Source organism: Herpailurus yagouaroundi, unplaced genomic scaffold, assembly GCF_014898765.1.
Source record: "Herpailurus yagouaroundi ecotype Mexico unplaced genomic scaffold, PumYag 163, whole genome shotgun sequence".
Classification (NCBI taxonomy): Eukaryota; Metazoa; Chordata; class Mammalia; order Carnivora; family Felidae; genus Herpailurus; species Herpailurus yagouaroundi.
This window is the reverse complement of record NW_024412404.1, coordinates 61,699,926-61,716,743: the sequence shown is the minus strand read 5'-3', so window position 1 is coordinate 61,716,743 and position 16,818 is coordinate 61,699,926. Positions and strand designations below refer to the sequence as shown.

Sequence of the window (16,818 nt, the reverse complement as noted above, 5' to 3'; positions counted from 1 at the left end):
TGGTTCCCTGCATACCACAGGAAGTATCTACTCTCCAAAAGCAGACTGAGACTGCGGAGTTCAAATTAAATAGCAGTTCCACAAGTAGATTCTCCGGGGGTGGGAAGGACCCACTCGTAACGTTTGGTATCTCTCACCAAAGAAGAAAGGAGTCTCATTTCTCTGTTTTCCACAGATTTATGCAACTGGCACCACAATACTATTTCAGTAACCTGCCTCCCAGTGAGAGTAAGGATATTCTACACCAGGTGATGGATCACCTATCACCCATGTCAACAATGAAGAAGGAACAGAACATGTGTGAGAAGTGCCCGGAAACCGCAGAGCAAAGGTGCGCCTTGCAGTGACTCGTCTGCACCTTCCCCTTAGAGCGCGCTGTGTAGCCGGTACCCCAGCCGGGCCGCACGGCTGATCCACTGGAGCAAGGTGAGGACCTTCAACTTGAATACGGACATCATACCCCACACAAGAGAGTCTCAAAAAGAGTTACACTTTGTACATTATTTAAAAATAAAAAATGGAAGTTTTTATTGAGTTCTTTAAATTACTACTCCACATTTTCCTTCTTACTGGAAAAGCTCTTCATCAACCGTTCGTAATTCGACCAAATTTTTTTTTTTTTAAAAAGGCTATTTTGTAAATGTGTCACAGACACAGGTGACAGAACCCTACTTTTTTGTAGAGGAACTTAATCTGAATAAAGTGATGAGTTTTTCAGTAAATCTGAGCTGTTTTCTGGTAATTTTACAAAAACGAAAACCAGCCCCCTGCTGCCCATGGGAAACGGGTCAGAGAGAGAGATGCTCTTTCAGTTTACCCATGATTTCGTCCATCTTGTCACCTGGAATCAACATCACAGTTCGCAAGGGCTTCATCGGGACGTCGTCAAAGGACCACCTGCCTCCCAGACAGGTGTCGCTCTCTTCCTGCACCGAGTAGTTGAACTTCAAGATTGCCTTCTAAAGCAAATATATTAAGTTAAAAATTCAGCCAACCTAAAGGCAAAACTCATTTACGTGGCAGCCAGGAATAGTATTTGGTACATGTTTAAGAATGACGGCGAACGGAAGCAGGACACAGAAATAGCTCAGACGGGGCAGTCAGGCAGAAGTTACAAAATGCTTACCAAATTCCTAACTCACAGGAGGAGCGAGGAGAGTGGTGCCCCATGGCGATGAGGGGAACGGCAGCTAAGGGAGAGTACTGCCACCATCATTTATCAGTATTTATAATTCTGCTCGTGTTCAAGATCTCATTTGATTCTCAAAATAATCTTGCAACAGCAAAGCGAAAGAAAGACTCCTAACATCTGACAATTAATGAGCATGGTCTTCAGACACTGGTCTTTCCTCACTGTCCTGGCTGCTCCCTTGGCATAAAGCTGTCGCGTGACGACAGGGAAGTCTGCGTAACCAGGCCATCTTAAACCAACCATACATACATACTTCCCTGAAACAATCTATCTAAGGTGCTGCTTCGGCCTAAACATTTTCACTATTTATTCCTGAAAAACCAGGGCAGTGCTGAATCTGGTAGTGTTTTAGTATTTAGTGGGTGTCTTTTTAATAGCGACAGATATCCTCTAATCCAGGAAAGTAAGTTACCCCTCAGATTCAACATTGAGACGAGGTCAGGGTGAGAAAGCATGTTCTCTGGTGTCTGGTGGTCCATCGTAGCACAATATACCTTTACAGGAAGAAAGTGCCAGAAAGCCCAAAAGCGGGAGGACATCCAGGACTGAGGGCAGGGAGAAGCGTGTGAGCCATCATGGGGGAGAATGGGCCTGCCCTAGCTTCCACATCCACCAGCTGCGTGACTCAGATAATGGCTCCCATCGCCCTCGGACTGCACGTCCCCATCTGTAAACCAGGACTACCGTCTACCTCACGGAGTGGTTCTAGAACTAAACATCTTCTAGTCAGCATATTGTAAGTGCCTGACCACCACTGAGCGTTCATAGCTTTTTTCCTCCCCAGGCTCATCACCAACGGGGCCAGGGGGAGCTGGCGACTTAACCTGTTAAGAACCTACTAGGTGTAGGCCCTGTGTTAGCTGCCAGCTGCTGCCAGTATGGAGGAAGAGTGGCCATACTCAAAGGACTTTGACGTAAATGGGAGAGCAACAAATCCTGCTGATTGTCAAGAAGATCCTTACTGACATCTAAACGAATAGGTGAAAACAGGCCAGTCTTACCTCATAGAAAAATTCTTCCTCTGCATTTGCAAACATTAACTCCTCTTTCTCTTGGCTGCTCCATTTCTTTTTGGGATTGTTTTTTCCAACTTCCACAAACGTCTTGCTGATCAGAAGGTAGAAGGAACACTCTCCACACGGCTTGTTCGTTCTGTGTGCCTCTGCCAGTTCTTTCCTAAAAGGTGTAACACAGAGGTCTGCCTGCTGAGTCAGGTGAAATCCATGAAATCCACGAACCAGAGCACAGAGAAAACCAGTGAGGCCTCTTCGGTGGGTTCTGTCATGTCTGACACAGGCTTAATGAACCGACGTTAGGTCTGGACACTTCTAAAGCACCGGGTGTTATTTCTGTAGTCCACTGCACTTTCCATTAATTACAGCAGTGTTTTATAGTAAGTAGTCTGATGAGTCAGATGATGCTGAGTTGTGGATACACGGTAAATAACGAGTCTCAGATTCACTCGACATCAACATGTAAGAAGGTGCATTTTTAAGGACAGATATTTAACAAAAAGCCACAAAGGCACAGAGCCATAACCAAAGCCCTCGGAGCAGGTGACTACTAGGCTCCCGGCACTAGAGTCTGGAACTCACTCCTGACCTGCTGTACAAAGGGCACGGTAGGACACAGGTGCCCTAAATTCTAGAGTAGTCTGTGGAGTGGCAATGCAGCCTAAATCTTTTTTCCTTCTGGAAACTACAGAATGTCCCTCTGCATCTGGCTGAACAAAGATGGAAAGCCTCTGGCTTTCCTTAACAGAGGATCAGGAGGGAGATCACCCTCCCGTGAAACCAAACAAACACGAGCTCCAGCGGATCAGAAAAAAGGCGAAGCGCAACAAAGGACACGCGGCAGAAGCCCGTCGCACGGCAGCTGGGGGTCCTCGTGGCCGGCAGTTCCCTTCCCACCAAGCACCGCCGGGGGCCCCGGAGCAGGGGCGTCTGCGCAGCACGGGGGCCGGTCTGTATTTCCGCCCCGCTCTACCTCAAGGTCCAGTCAATCCCGAGCCTGAGCCCTGCTTACAGTTAAAATGGTGGAAACCTAACACCCCCCCCCCCCCCGTAATATAAAAACACGACAGCAACAAACCCTGAGAAGCCAGACACACGGTGTCGGGACCACTTCCTTAGCTACAAAACGTCCCTGTGGAATCTAGGAATTGTACCCAGTTTTCGTCACTGGCGTATCGCTTGGCACCTCACCCATGCTACAGAAATCTGGGAAGAGGGGGGAAACCTTAGTCCGACGGGTAAGAAGGCCACATGAGCTGCTCCTGTACCCCTGTCAATCTCGTAAGGCCGTTCAGACTACGGCCACCAGTAATCAAGGGCTGGTGGGACACGGCCTCCCCTCTGGCTGTTCCAGCTGCCCCCCGCCCCACACACACACGGTTGGCATCACTCTGCCGAACCCACCAGGGAAAAACCGTGTGGAGGCGCGCGGCCCGGTCTCTTACCGGAGCTGCTGGTGCATGGGCAGCGCGATCTGAGGAGGAACGTTAATGAACCTCTCGCTGAGGAGAAAGCCCACAGGCTTGGAGGCGTCGTTGAAAAGCGCGTCCAGCTGTTCGACCGAGCTCTTCCCACAGCTCTTCTCACAGGAGCTCAGGATCAACTCTTTAATTTGTTCAGCACACCGCGTACCCTGCAAAGCAAAGACAAGGCGAGGTGACAGTGAGGGCTGTGACTTCTGTCTCACGGCAGAGGCGGTTTCCCACACTTCCTCAGTGCTGACTGCGGAAGCATCGCCACCCAGGTCGCGTACCGGCCGTGAGCAGCGGTGAGAGAGGGGCGCACGGACACACGCACACTGGCATGGCAACTCCAATCCGTCTAGAACCCGAAGGTGAAGCGTAACCTGCGCCTGATTCCATCAGCAGCCGGTTTCCCCTTTTTGGCCAGAACTCTCGCCAACAAAGAGATGGATGGAAACCCAAGCGAAGGTGAGGAAGCGCCCTCCGCAGCAGGAGGCAACGAGGCCTCACAGTCAAAGCAAGGGCCGCAGGGACAGCAGCACCATCGGCTCCCGTGTCAATACCGACACCAGGCCACCAGTGCCCGATGGTTCTCCACGCCACAGGGACTCAAGGCCCCGAACGGCATAGATTACTCGTAACACAGACGCTTTCGTATTAAAAAAAGATTACGGTGAGATTTCACAAGGGCACGTACCCTTATAGCATCGCTATCTGATATAAAAAACTATCACCGTGTGTTAAATACGAGCGATTTCGGTCTAATGAACAGTCATCCAGTGAAACTAACCTTTCTTTCCGTTAAATTTAAAAGACTTATGAATCCAAAAATCTCATCTTCATCCACATCGTCATCACTGTCTTCTGAAACATCCGTTTGCTGTTTGAAAAAGCAATGAGAGTTGTATGTTTGGGAAGTAGCAGAATACGAAGTCCTCTTTCGGTTTTCACAAACTTTCCTCGGCTGTCGTCACCGTAGGGAAGCATCACACGCTAAGCACCGTGTGGCCGTGGCCCTACCAGCTCACCTCCCTCGATTCTGTTCTCCTGTTTTACACCGTGGATGATCCCTTCCTGCTCCAGGTTTCTTCATGCTAGATACGGTGGCTCAGTAGGTTAAGCGTCTGACTTTTGACTTCAGCTCAGGGCACGGTCTCACGGTTCGTGAGATCAAGCCCCGCATCAGGCTCTGGGCTGACGGCACAGAGGCCTGCTTGGGATTCTCTCTCTCTCTCTCTCTCTCTCTCCCCCCCTCTCTCTCTGCCCCTTCCCCATCCCCCCCCCCAAAATAAACGTTAAAAAAAAAGAAAAAAAAAACCCAGAACAATTAAAGCCTCTTGAAAGAAGCCACTCTGTCTTCCAAGCAATCCGGCTGCAGCCAGCCCTAGCGACACTGGCTCACCTACAGCCACACTCCGGAGCCCCGGTGAAGGAGGACAAGGCCCGAGTGCCACTTACACCTACCACGCGCGTAGGAGAGGAAGGGCCAGAGGGGAAATGAATTAAGAACCGAGAACTAAGAATGAAATGCCGGCCTCTACCCTGCACTTCCCGGCTCGATGACGGCCCTTCCCCTGCCGGCCTCAGCGCGCCCTCCACACGGACCGCCTCACGCTGCTTGTTTGCTTGTTCAAGCTGCGAACTCTCCGCACATCCCCAGTACCGAGCGCGGGGTCCGGCACGGACTGAGTCCTTGGGGACCATGTGCTGAACAAAATGAGGAGGAGGCTGCTGCTCTCCCCCAGAAGGACAGCAGGGACCCACAGCTGCCCGCTGTCCTGGAAACCGTCCCATGGGAAGGGGCTTACAGGGCTCTGCCACCCGCTTCAGCACGACCGGTTCACGGAGGGGAGGCCGAGGGAGCAGATGCACCACCGGTGGCAGGGTGCCGCCGGGCGAGAGTGGAGAACAGCAGGACCTGCCTCTGTGGGCACCGGAAGTCACACCTCAGTGACTGAAAGGGGCCCGGCCCCGCTGAGCGGGGCGGAGGAGACGGGCAAAGGGGCCACCAGGCTTTAAGGCCCGCACGTCTGCGGGCCCGGGCTGTAAACAACCACCGGTTTCCTCCTGCGGGAACGAGGAAGGGGGCGGTGGCTCAGGTAAGGCCTCAAAGGCCTAGGAAATAAAACTATATGCCAAGGTGCGAGATGTTTCAGGTAATCACGTGGATACACTAATGGAGACTGAGAAGGTAACTCAGGGCACTAACAGCCCGTGAGAGGACCGGCCATGTCTGGTCAGGAAGGAGAGAGGGAAAGAAAGAAAAGAGTATGTATGCCAGCCTTGGTCCCTTAGGATCAACCCGAGACCGCTTTTCAAGGTCTCCCAGCTACCGTGGCAAAACACGCAGTACCGACCGATGGAACGCCAGGGGACGAAAAAGGAACCTTCAGTGTCAAATCCTAAGGAATCCCCAAAACGGAGGCACCTGGCTGGCACAGTTGGAGGAGGATGCAACTCTTGATCTCGGGGTCATGAGTTCAAGCCCCGGATTGAGCACGAAAATTACTTTAAAAAAAAAAAAAAAAAAAAAACAACCCCCAAATGGTCACTGGGCTCATAAGCAGTCAGCATTCCCTGGAGCACACGCTAAGTGTTCCTCCTTGACAGGCCGTCAACCATCAACGTCACATGGGGGTGCCTCTCGTGGGGCTGGAGTCCCAATCCCATTCGGTCTCCTCCACATGCCCCCCCCATCAAGAGCCCCCCATCTGCTTGGCCCACTCACAGCCCCCCCCACCCCCGCATGCCTCCCTTCACCCCTGAAAGCCTCCTGGCTCAAAACAATTCTTAGCACCTATGTCCTGAGCAACTCCACCACAAGTGGAGCCTCTCTACACAAACCACGAGTGCAGTTCATGGCCCTCCCCCGCCACCGCCCTTTTCCCTCCACAGCCTAACAGACGGACCGTCTTTTCTAGAAAAGTCTAAATCACGTCCCCAGTCCCAGAGGCTCCAGTGAAAGTTCTGGGCAGTCCTCTCCTCAGGACACAAACCTCTGTCCCTGGGCTACCTCAAGTATCTCCGCGGAAGCCATGGGGCTATTTGTGAAATCATCCAAGGGAGGGCTGAATCCCGTCACTCACAGTAAGCGGTGTCAAGGATAAAAGCGACTGCTTGTTGGAAGGTCACAGGACAGGGTCAGAAGGTAGAGGAGGGTCAGTAACGTATCCCCCAGACTGAAAAGGCACACGAGACGGAAAACCGAAGCAAGCCACTCCATACCACTTACAGAGTCTTGCTCTGGGTAACTTCCTGTCTGAGGGATCAGGTGAACAAACAATCTCACGCTGTGAAGCTATTCTCCACAAAGCCCAGACCTTACCCTACAGCTTGTCCAGCGCCCGGGGCACAGAGGGGAGGTCACACAGTGGTCACCTAAAGCGGGGCCTTCCGTGCGCCCCTTGATGGAAGATCAGAAGGCCTCACGCACTCCGGCCAGGGGGCACGTTAACCTCCACGGGGCCTAGACCGCGCAGTCCCAAAGGTCATTGTGCAGGCGCAAACAAGGCGGAGGACCAAAGACAGAGGCAGCGTTGTCAGCACGCCTACAGACCCCCCTCGGCTGGAGGACACGTGGGTAGGGAGTCTCCTTTCCCACTGCTCTAAGAAAAGGAAATTACTGGAGGTGCTGTTCCTTTCACTTCCTTTACGTTCAGTGCCGTGAGGGTTAGTGACGGAGATGCCGACAATCCTACCCGACAGTTCCAGAACGTCAGTGGAGCACTGATGGCAAAGGCCAGACCGGGGTGCTTGGGAGGAGAGGAAGTAGAGGCTGTGGGTGCCAACTTTCTCGAGAGCCTTGGCTTTGAAAACAAAGGGAGATGTCGAAAGGTGAGGTGGTTGGGGTACATCAGACTCAGGTGGCCGCTTTTTCACCATAAATAACCTAGACGGTAAAGAGTCGGCAACCGTGACGTTCCAGCACTTGCCACACGCCACTGCTCCTTTCTCACCACCGTCCAAAGGAGGGACCGGCACCATCCTCATTTTCAGAGATGGAAATGGAAACAGGCTAAGGTCACTGTAGCAATTATGTTTCCCATCAACGGCCACATCTCCACTCCCATAGGGCCCGCCCTGGAGAGGAAGGGAGGCCCCTAGCCCACAGTCCCAGCCGGGCTCCCAGTGGACAGCCGAAACTAACCCGCGAGTCGTGTGAGGGGGGCCATCCTGAAAGGGAACCCTCCAGCCCCCCTGACCCTCTTGGGCTAGTGCGACACGGAGCAGGTGTGTGCTGTCCTCACTGAACTCTGTCCAAACGGGCTACACAGACGACCTACTATTCTAAGACACTAAACTGCGGACACTTCACTTAGGCAGCCACAGGTAACCGAAGGCACCTCCAGGGGCTGGGCGCACAGGCGGGATTCACCCTCCCGCCAAATGCTCCCTCCCAGGCCACCCCCACCCCCACCGGAGGTGCCTCCTCAGGCTCTGCCAGTTGCTCCGGAGTAACGGTGGCATCAGCAGGGTCTGCCTGCGCCCTCCCGGGCAAGCGCCCATCTGCTGAGAGGGGCCAAGTCTCAGGCTCACACCTCATGTGCGTGTGTCACAGGCAAACCTAACATGACATGTGCACTCCCAAGCTCACGTTCCCTCCCGACCTCCTCCTCCTCCATGTTTGCAATCTCGGTCACTCGAGCCGGACACTTGGGAGCCACCCTCGACTCCTTTCCCGCCACTCACGAAACCCCATCACATCTCATCTCCCAAACACCCTCCGAATCACCCCCTTCTCTCACCATCCGTTGCCACTCCTGGGTACCTGCATTCAATAATCTTGGAAATTACTAGAATGGCTTCTCACCAGTCTCTCTTCCTGAAGTTACACCTCTTTCCAGTTTGAGCCCCTGGCCTGCCAACGGAACACCAGGAGGATCTTAACAGGCCAAAGAACTAATTTGATAAGAACAAATATAACTGTCCCGCTTACCTTAATCACACTCCCGATGTGGTTTTGTTGAATTAAGAGATCAGTTAGTTCTGCAATGTTCACAGGAGCCTTCAGGAAAAGCTAAAAGGAGAAAAATACTTACTTTAAATGAAAATCAAAGCAGAAGTTTTAATAAAACTTCTAATATCCACATTCAAATAATGCAATATCCACAATGTGACCACAAAGACAACCCAGGAGGAAAGGAAAAGCCCAGGAGAATCCAAGCTAAAAGCACTGAAATGTAAGAGGCAGTGGTAATACAGGAGGTGTGGGAGAGAAGAAGACAAAAGAGGGGAAAACAGAGAGGAGAAGGGGGACATAAGGCCAAAGAATGTGACTAGGACACTGGAGCCACCTTAAACGGGGTAAGGGAGACTAGAAGCAGAAGCAAAGCATGGATTTTGTAGCACCAGCTGGCGCACTCGGGACAGACTCTTCCGCAAGAATTCTTCTTCTGCCCCGGGGACTGGGTGGGTCAGCTGGTTAAGCGTCCTGCTCAGCTCAGGTCATGATCTCCAGGTTCAGGAGTTTTAGTCTCGCATCAGGCTCTCTGCTGTCAGCATGGAGCCTGCTAGGATTCCCTCCCTCCCTCCCGGCCCCTCCCCTGCTCGAGTCTCTTAGTCTCTCTCAAAAATAAACAAACCTAAAAAACAAAACAAAACAAAACTTCTACCCCACCAAGTTTGGATGTGAATTAGAGAAAAACAGAAGAGTTGTTCAAGTAATTAGCACATGAAAAGGTAAAGATTTTACGACAACAGATACTTATTAACATATTAATGAGGCAAAAAAACAGGGTATGTTAGCCTTGGTAAAGAAGGGAAACCATTCTTCCTCCTCTGCAGGGTCCAGAGGATAGGAAGGGAATTCTAAAATAAAGGACGGAATTTGACCTAGTTGGCGTTGCTTGAATGGCCTGGATTTTCTCAGAAGAGCAAAGTTCTGTGTAGAGTCAGAGACCATACCTGCTGCAGTAACTTCTTAATTCCGTCATAATCATTATCTGAGATGGAATACGCTTCAAATTCAACGTTCACTTCCTGTAAATAACACACAAAATAGGTCATCACACATAACTTCCTAAGACAATTCAGGCATTATTTTCTACTTGGCAGATTTTTCTTCTCCTGCTCCCTCCATTCTTTTGGGCTCTATGTCTATCTACAGAACATGCCAGAAAAAGGACGCAAAGAAAGTGTTATCACTGCCTGAGCTTTATGGAGGCAAGAAAAGTGCCAAGACAGCCATCTGCACAGGTTACAAAGCACCTTCACACTATCTCCTCATTTGACACAAAAGCCCGAGAAACAAAAAACTGAGTGATCTAGTTTCAAAGTAGAGCAAGTCGGCCCCCCAGAAAACCACCACAGCAGCCGCAAAGGAGAAATTATGTACCTGCCTGCAAGGGCGAACGAAGAGCACAATCACTTCAAAAGTCCCTGGCAGGACCTACAGTTCGGTTCAGCCCACGGCTCCGAGGCTACGCTTCATTTCCTTGGCAGGTACTGACCGAGTGCCACACGTACCAAGCACCGTGCCAGGCACTCACGATGGAGAGGTAAGCAAAGCAGGCAGGAATGGTCCCGCCCTCGTGGACGGTACGGTTTAGGGGGGAATACAGACTTGAAGAAAACATTAATGCAAATAAATGTGAGGTTGCAGCTATACGTGCTATAAAACACAGGTGCACGGTGCCGTAACAGCTTGGAAAACAGGTAACAAAGTCTTCCCTTAGAGAAGGGACACTCGACCGACTTCGGCTCAGGTCATGATCTCACGGTTCGTGGGTTCGAGCCCCGCATCGGGCTCTGTGCGGACAGCTCAGAGCCTGGAGGCTGTTTCGGATTCTGTGTCTCCCTCACTCTCTGCCCTTCCCCTACTCACACTCTCTCTCTGTCTCAAAAATACATAAACATTAAAAAAAAAAAATTAAAAAAAAAAAAGAAGGGATGCTTGAGCTGGGGGTGAGGATAAGAGTTCCTGGCACCAAGAACCGCACACGCCAAGGCCCCAAGGCAGGAGGAAATCAGTGAGTGAGTGAGTGCAAGAGACTAAAGGAAGCTGTGTGTGGCTGGGCTCCTTGATCCTCTGCAAAACAATGACAACATCAGGCCTGGTTTTTAGTGAGAAGGCTTAGACTTAAAACTGCCACAAGGTCAGTCCTGTGTCATACCTTGCCTGCTAAGTGACACACTTATTTGGGGGCTCTGATGAAATAGTGTTTTCCCACATACTTCCAAGTTTAGCAGGTTCTGGAATTTGGGTCTTAGCCGGAGAAGGCCGCGGAGGAAAGTCACACGTGCTTTTGCCTAGTCACCCTGCCTGTGCGTATATTTAAGCATTCCCTTGGCTGTTCAAATTTGCCAAGGGCTGGATATCAAGGTCAGTTTATAAACATCAAATCCTGACCCTTGGAGGTAGGTTCAGCCAGATGTGAGCGGCAAAACCCGGAGGGAAGGAGGGTGTTCCAAACAAAACCACGAAACAATTCATCACTAGTCAGGTATTCCTTATAAAGGAATACTTCTCTAAACAATACCCTTCCGGTGTTGTTTTCTATTTTCTCGTCTGGACAGAAGCCTCAGACATCTGTCCCAGGCTATTACTGGCCGCCCCACTGCTACAGATACCCAATGGATTATGTGCCCAGCACCACTTCCCCTGGGAACGGCCTCCCCAACCGCCAGGTTTCAGGGCAAATGGCCATCTTTGTAAAACAGAGCCCTGCCACTCACTCCCAAGTGACAGGATTTAGAATTAAGACGAAATACGACAAATCTCAGAAGCTGTTGATTTTCTATTCTCTGCTATATGGAGTAGGAACAGAAAAAGAACCAAATATCTTGAATGCAACAAAGAGCAGTAAAGCAAAGACAAACGTGAAAGACTTTTCGTGTTCTCCACGGCATCCCAGGCTCCCCAGCTGGTTCCAGAAGCCCAGCTACTTCCTGCCCTTGGAGGTCTACGATGCCCTTGCACCCTTACCACAAACTCCCCTTTCTGCCGAAGCTATCCTCTGAGGGTCTCGAATAAGCATGAACAAGAGCCCCAACCACACGGCCGGGAGCACTGAACGTGCCTAGTGCTCTTCTTCTCATCTTTTCAGGACCCCCACCCGTTTCCTGAAGTTCGCATACCCACTTTCTATCTCTGCCAGCTGCCTCAAAGCCAATCACTCTGCTTTTTAAATCGGGCTTATTGCGCGCGCGCACGCACACACACACACACACACACACACACACACACTTCCTTCCTTTTAAACAGATCTAAGGCAGATTTTGAATTTCCAAAATAATTCCCATGGATTTCTTCATCACAGTAATGAGCTGTGGATAGTGAACATCTCAGAAACTAAAAGCCCCCCCTCTTCAAATAAAGGACTCTATCCACGAAGTGTGCGGAACTGCCCTGAAAGCCTTACAAGTTCTTCAGTCAAAAAAGTGATACAGATCATTGGTAAACACTACAAAGACCACAGAGATTAGGGCTTGAACTCTTATTACCCACCCCCCAACTCCTACTCTTGAGAGGTTACTACCAATAGTAAGTTAATCTTTCAGGAAGTTTTCAACACATCACCAAATTTATTTCCTGTTTCTTCTTTCCCCTACATAGACTGCACTACACGTGCGGTCTTAAACTTTCTGAGTGTCCTCAGTCTTAAATGGTGACAATTCCCAACTTCAGAGTTGACATAAACGTTAAATGAGTTAATACAACGTATACAGATCCTGGAACAGCATGTATTATCATTATTATCAGAAGATAAATTCTTACAAGTAGAATTACTGAATCAGGGAACACATACAATTTTAAACTTTGATAGATACCATTAAATTGTCCTCCAAAGACACTGCAACAAATTATACTCCAATGGTATATGTAAAATGCCTATTTTCTTATACTACTATGTCAATGACGATTACCACATTGATGATTTTAACCACCAGAGTGCAACAGATTATCCACGTTAATGCAAGAAGCACTGATTTCTACAACCCAAAGTTAGCAAAATAGCCAATTAAAGCTCTAAGTGAAAAAAGGTGAGACCACATTCAAGGCAAGGGGCCAAAGAGCTAATTCGTAAGAGAAAGCTCTGTTCACTCAAGATTTATCATATACCCGGGGCGCCTGGGTGGCTCAGTCGGTTGGGGGGCCGACTTCGGCTCAGGTCGTGATCTCACGGTCCATGAGTTCGAGCCCCGTGTCAGGCTCTGTACTGACAGCTCGGAGCCTGGAGCCTGTTTCAGATTCTGTGTCTCCCTCTCTCTGACCCTCCCCTGTTCATGCTCTGTCTCTCTCTGTCTCAAAAATAAACAAACGTTAAAAAAAAAATTAAAAAAAAAAAAAAAAGATTTATCATATACCCACGCCAGTCTCAGCCCTAACCCTGAATCCACCCTTCTGACTCATGTTTACCTCTGACTTGATTTCCCATCACTCTTGATTATTCTGTTGTGGCCACTCAAGCTGCCTTTCTGATTTTCTTATTCATGAAATGGAAAGTCACTGGAATATTCTGAACAAGGAAGAGGGAATAGACCTACATTTTAAAAAGATCTCCCTGGGTGTGCCTGGCTGGCTCAATTGGAAAAGCGTGTGACTCTTGATCTCAGGGTGATAAGTTTGAGCCCCATGGCCTTAGAGATTACTTTAAAAAAAAAAAAAAAAAAGATAAACTTCAAAATATGGTACTTAGCATTCCTAGTATCTTGTAAAAAAAATAAATAAAAGATCTCTCCTGCTTCAGGTGTAGAGACGGTTCAGGAACAAGAATGGAAAAAAGCTACTGAAGGAGTCCAGGCAGGCGGTGATGAAGTGTGCACTAAGATGCTGGAGAATCAATGATGAAAAGCGTCTGGATACAAAGATAAAGCTAACAGGATCTACTGATAGACTGGACGCAGGATGACAAAAGGGAGGAATTAAACTACTGGGTTTGAGCAACTGGCGAATATGGGGGCCATTTATAGAAAGAGGGCAAAGGTTAGAAGCGGGAGCATGAAATGCAAATTCTGCTTTGGGCGTTACTAAGTTTTAGGTACCCATCGGGCATTCAGTGCTCTTAAGGATCATTCAATCCTAACTACTCATTCAACAGATATTAAGTACCTATAATGTCCAGCAGCACGGTAGGAGCTATTCTGAAACACAGGAACCCAGTTCTAGGAGAACCCATCACCCGGACTTGGTGGACGGGACAAGGTCAGGCGCCCCGGGGGCAGAAACACTGTTTAGGGGAGATCTAAACAAGGATGGAAAACACTGCAGGATGAAGACCAGCCTCTGATACGGGTCTTGGTAGAACGGACAGAAGGCCTTCAAGGAAAGAAGGCCGCTGTGAGTGAGCCATGGAACAAGAGCCGGCCGGAGTGACCGCGGGGTGGGCAGAGAAAAAAACTGCAGGCCCTTGTTGGTCTACTGCAGGTTTGGGGCTTTAGCTTTGGAACTAAATTAAAAAAAGCCACTGAGAAGTGTCGCGGCGGGTTTTCTCCGAGAGGTGGGGGCGGGGGGGTGACCCGGCGGAGTAGGACTTCTGAAAATAACTTCCGTGTCTGCCATGTGCAAAAAGACTTACTTTATCATCTCCAGTTTCTGCTTAGAGACCCTCAGGTACTGGAGGTCGCTACTCCGAGCAGCTCACAGTCACAAACAAGGCTTTGGCGGCCAGAAAGTTTGAACCCAGCCGTAAACCAAGCTGGGGTCGACTGTGGTTCTCACCTCGTCGACGCTCTCGTCGTCTTCATCCTCTTCTTCGTCACTGTCTTCATCGTCTTCGTCCTCGTCCTCCACTTCATCTTCCTCTTCTTCCTCGTTTCGCGGGACCGGAACACCTGGAACCCGCGGAGCCCCACTACCCAAGGCACGCCGCTTGGCCCTGGACGCCATGATACCAGCCTCACTGCGCCTGCGCAACTCCCTCCAACCCGCCCTACCGGACCCACCCATGCAAGTCGAGGGGGTGAGAGACCACGAAGAACCTCGGCGCTGAGTCGGTGTCAACCTCAGAGCCCCTGCTGGATTCCACGGCCCTGATACCTAGGAGTCGAGTCCGGTCTGGGGTCCTATTTTGGCATTTCCTTCCCCCGCCTCCATCCTCCCTTACTCCCTACAACGCTCCCCACCCCCTTCGCTCAGTGGTTCGACCCCTCTCGGCCCCACCTCCCCGGGCCTGGGCGTCGGTGCGCATGCGCGAACTCCAGCTGTGCGCTGCTCTGGCTCCCAGACCCCGGCCGCGCCGCTGGTGCCTCGCGGCCGCGCGCAGACCGTTTCCATGGCAGCAGAGGCCATGCGGTGAGGGGGCCTCCCACCCGGCTCCCAGCTCCCACAGCTGCATCTCCGGCTCCTTGGCACCGCGAGATACCGCCCCCGACGGGGCGCCCGCCGAGTGCCCCAGCCCCTAGCCTTTCGGGCCTCTGCAGCCCGGCGAGGTAGGTGTCGCCGCCCACGGTGCCGACGATGACACCGAGGCCTAGCGGGAGCGTGACGAGTAGCGAGCGGAGCTCCGAGGCCGCTGCTGGCTTGGGCGGGGGTCCCTGGCCTCCGGGGCAGCGGTCGCCCCGAACGGAAGGTCGCCGGATGCGTACAGATGCCCGCGTGCCAGGCTCAGGCCCGGCCCCGAGGGGGCACCCCAACACCGTCAGTGGCATAACCATGTCAGCGATTGAACGAATCCCCCCCTAAGCCCTGCCCCTAGCCAACGCTCTTGAAGCGCATTTCAAGTGTCTTTAAGCGAAAGTGTCTTTAACCTTCAATGCTTCGGGTCCAGTGGGGAAATCTGAATTACAGACCAGAGCCTACTTTGAGAGAATAGAGAGTGGAGGGGACTATGGTGCTGCTGCAGCCGGTTGTGGCCCAGGCGACCTCCCCGCCCAGTGCTGTCAGATCTTTATGTGGCAAGAGCCCCCGGGGTTCTGGAGTTTTACAAGGTCCATCCTGTGCCAAATAAAATTCAGCTCCTAATCAGATTTCTCACCTGGACCACCACTATGCAGCCGGTCCATACTGGACCACCAGTATGCAGCCATTGTAAAGATGACTCGGAAAGAAGGTCCTTGAAGAAGACATCAGCTTTCTGAGCAGAAGGTCTGTGGTTTAAGCATTCTCTCCTCTGTAAGATGAGGAAAGTGGGTTGGAGAGCTGTGACCCTAAAAATGGAAGGCACTGCTCCTAATAGTGAGATGGCTACTGCCCAGAGGGTTAAGCAGACCCTTTCTCAGTGATCTTTCGGCAGCAGGAAATGGAGTCAGGGTGACGTAAGGGTTGCCAGAGCCCAAGTCCCCATGACTGTTTTCTGTAAGTTTCGTCTTTCCTGAGAGTCTCCGCTACCAGGCCACCATATGGATGTTGGCAGACCCGCATATCAGGAATTCACATCTGATGGGGTAGCTTAAAATGACCCCTTTGGGTCCCACAGCTGTGTAAAAACATCTTCCTGTAACGTACAAGACAGGAAGCTGTAGGGGGGGAAAAAACACCTATCACAAGGCTCAAATTAGAAAAAAAGACTCGGAAGGCATGGTGCCAGTGTACGAACAGAGTTGCGCTCAGACAGCATGGGTAATTTTTAAGTATACGGTTGAGTGGCACCAGGTATATCCGCATTATTGTGCAACAATCACCACCATCCATCCCCAGACCTTCTTTATCTTGCAAAAACCAAACTCTGTGTCCATTAAACTGTAATTCCTCAGTTCCTACCCTCTGCACAACGGGCCCCAGAAACCCCCACTTTGTTCTCTGCCTTTATGAATTCAGGCTATTGTAGTGGAATCATATAATGTGTATTCTTCTGTGGCAGCTCATTTCATTGAGTGTAAAGTCCTCAGGGTTCATCCATGTTGTAGCAGGTGTCAGAATTTCCTTTTTTTTTTTTTAGGGTTGAATAATACTCCACTGCACGTATATGTCGCATTTTGTTTATGCATTTGACCATTGGTGGGCACGTGGGTTGCCACCACCTTTTGACTCTTGTGAATAATGCTGTGAACTTGGACATAAAAATACCTGTTGAAGTCCCTGCTGTTAAATTTTGGGGTGTATATACCCAGAAGTGGAACTGTTGGATTATACAATAATTCTGCGTTTACTGTTTTTTGAGGACCTATACTTTTTGGTATTTTGCAAAGTTTCCACGGTGAGCAGGCATGGCTTTGACAAGAGATCGGGGGAAAAGCCTTACTTGCACCCTCAGACTAGCTCCCAGGTTGA

At 50.6% G+C, this 16,818-nt stretch overlaps 3 protein-coding genes across 15 annotated transcripts in view; 2 read left to right on the top strand and 1 right to left on the bottom strand.

The window, feature by feature from the left end:
• The window catches only part of DHX32 (DEAH-box helicase 32 (putative)), a 59,660-nt gene extending 59,126 nt beyond the window's left edge, over nt 1-534 (top strand). For all 6 annotated transcript variants that reach the window (XM_040486736.1, XM_040486735.1, XM_040486737.1 and 3 more), the window contains one exon: nt 176-534. In XM_040486736.1, coding sequence (XP_040342670.1) covers nt 176-347 — 172 coding nt within the window. In that variant the 3' untranslated portion in view covers nt 348-534. The remainder of the gene's footprint in view (nt 1-175) is intronic.
• On the bottom strand, nt 504-14,536 carry BCCIP (BRCA2 and CDKN1A interacting protein). 2 transcript variants are annotated; one of them, XM_040486754.1, is made up of 7 exons: nt 14,329-14,536; nt 9,573-9,647; nt 8,605-8,685; nt 4,459-4,548; nt 3,651-3,838; nt 2,194-2,368; nt 504-956 (listed from the first exon to the last, which is right to left on the bottom strand). In XM_040486754.1, exons 1-7 carry the CDS (start codon nt 14,494-14,496, stop codon nt 789-791), a joined length of 945 nt encoding a protein of 314 aa, XP_040342688.1. In that variant the 5' UTR covers nt 14,497-14,536; the 3' UTR covers nt 504-788. The 2 variants fall into 2 exon arrangements, with proteins under 2 accessions (XP_040342688.1, XP_040342687.1); XM_040486753.1 differs by having other exon boundaries at nt 504-959; nt 14,329-14,534.
• A 249-nt stretch (nt 14,537-14,785) lies between these two features.
• UROS (uroporphyrinogen III synthase) overlaps nt 14,786-16,818 on the top strand; it is a 35,364-nt gene continuing 33,331 nt past the window's right edge. For 6 of the 7 annotated variants that reach the window (XM_040486751.1, XM_040486747.1, XM_040486750.1 and 3 more), the window contains exon 1: nt 14,795-15,038. The gene's annotated coding sequence lies outside the window, so the exon portion shown is untranslated. Of the gene's footprint in view, nt 15,039-16,818 lie in introns of all 7 variants that reach the window. The other variant, XM_040486752.1, reaches the window with a different exon arrangement.

What these genes read in the sequence shown, in the direction of transcription:
- BCCIP (XM_040486753.1), bottom strand. Translation starts at nt 14,496, where the DNA reads ATGGCGTCCAGGGCCAAGCGGCGTGCCTTGGGTAGTGGGGCTCCGCGG. An exon ending in ACGACGAGAGCGTCGACGAG is followed by an intron (nt 9,648 to 14,328) that starts GTGAGAACCACA and finishes TGTTATTTACAG; the next exon opens with GAAGTGAACGTTGAATTTGA. An exon ending in AGGAAGAATTTTTCTATGAG is followed by an intron (nt 960 to 2,193) that starts GTAAGACTGGCC and finishes TATTTGCTTTAG; the next exon opens with AAGGCAATCTTGAAGTTCAA.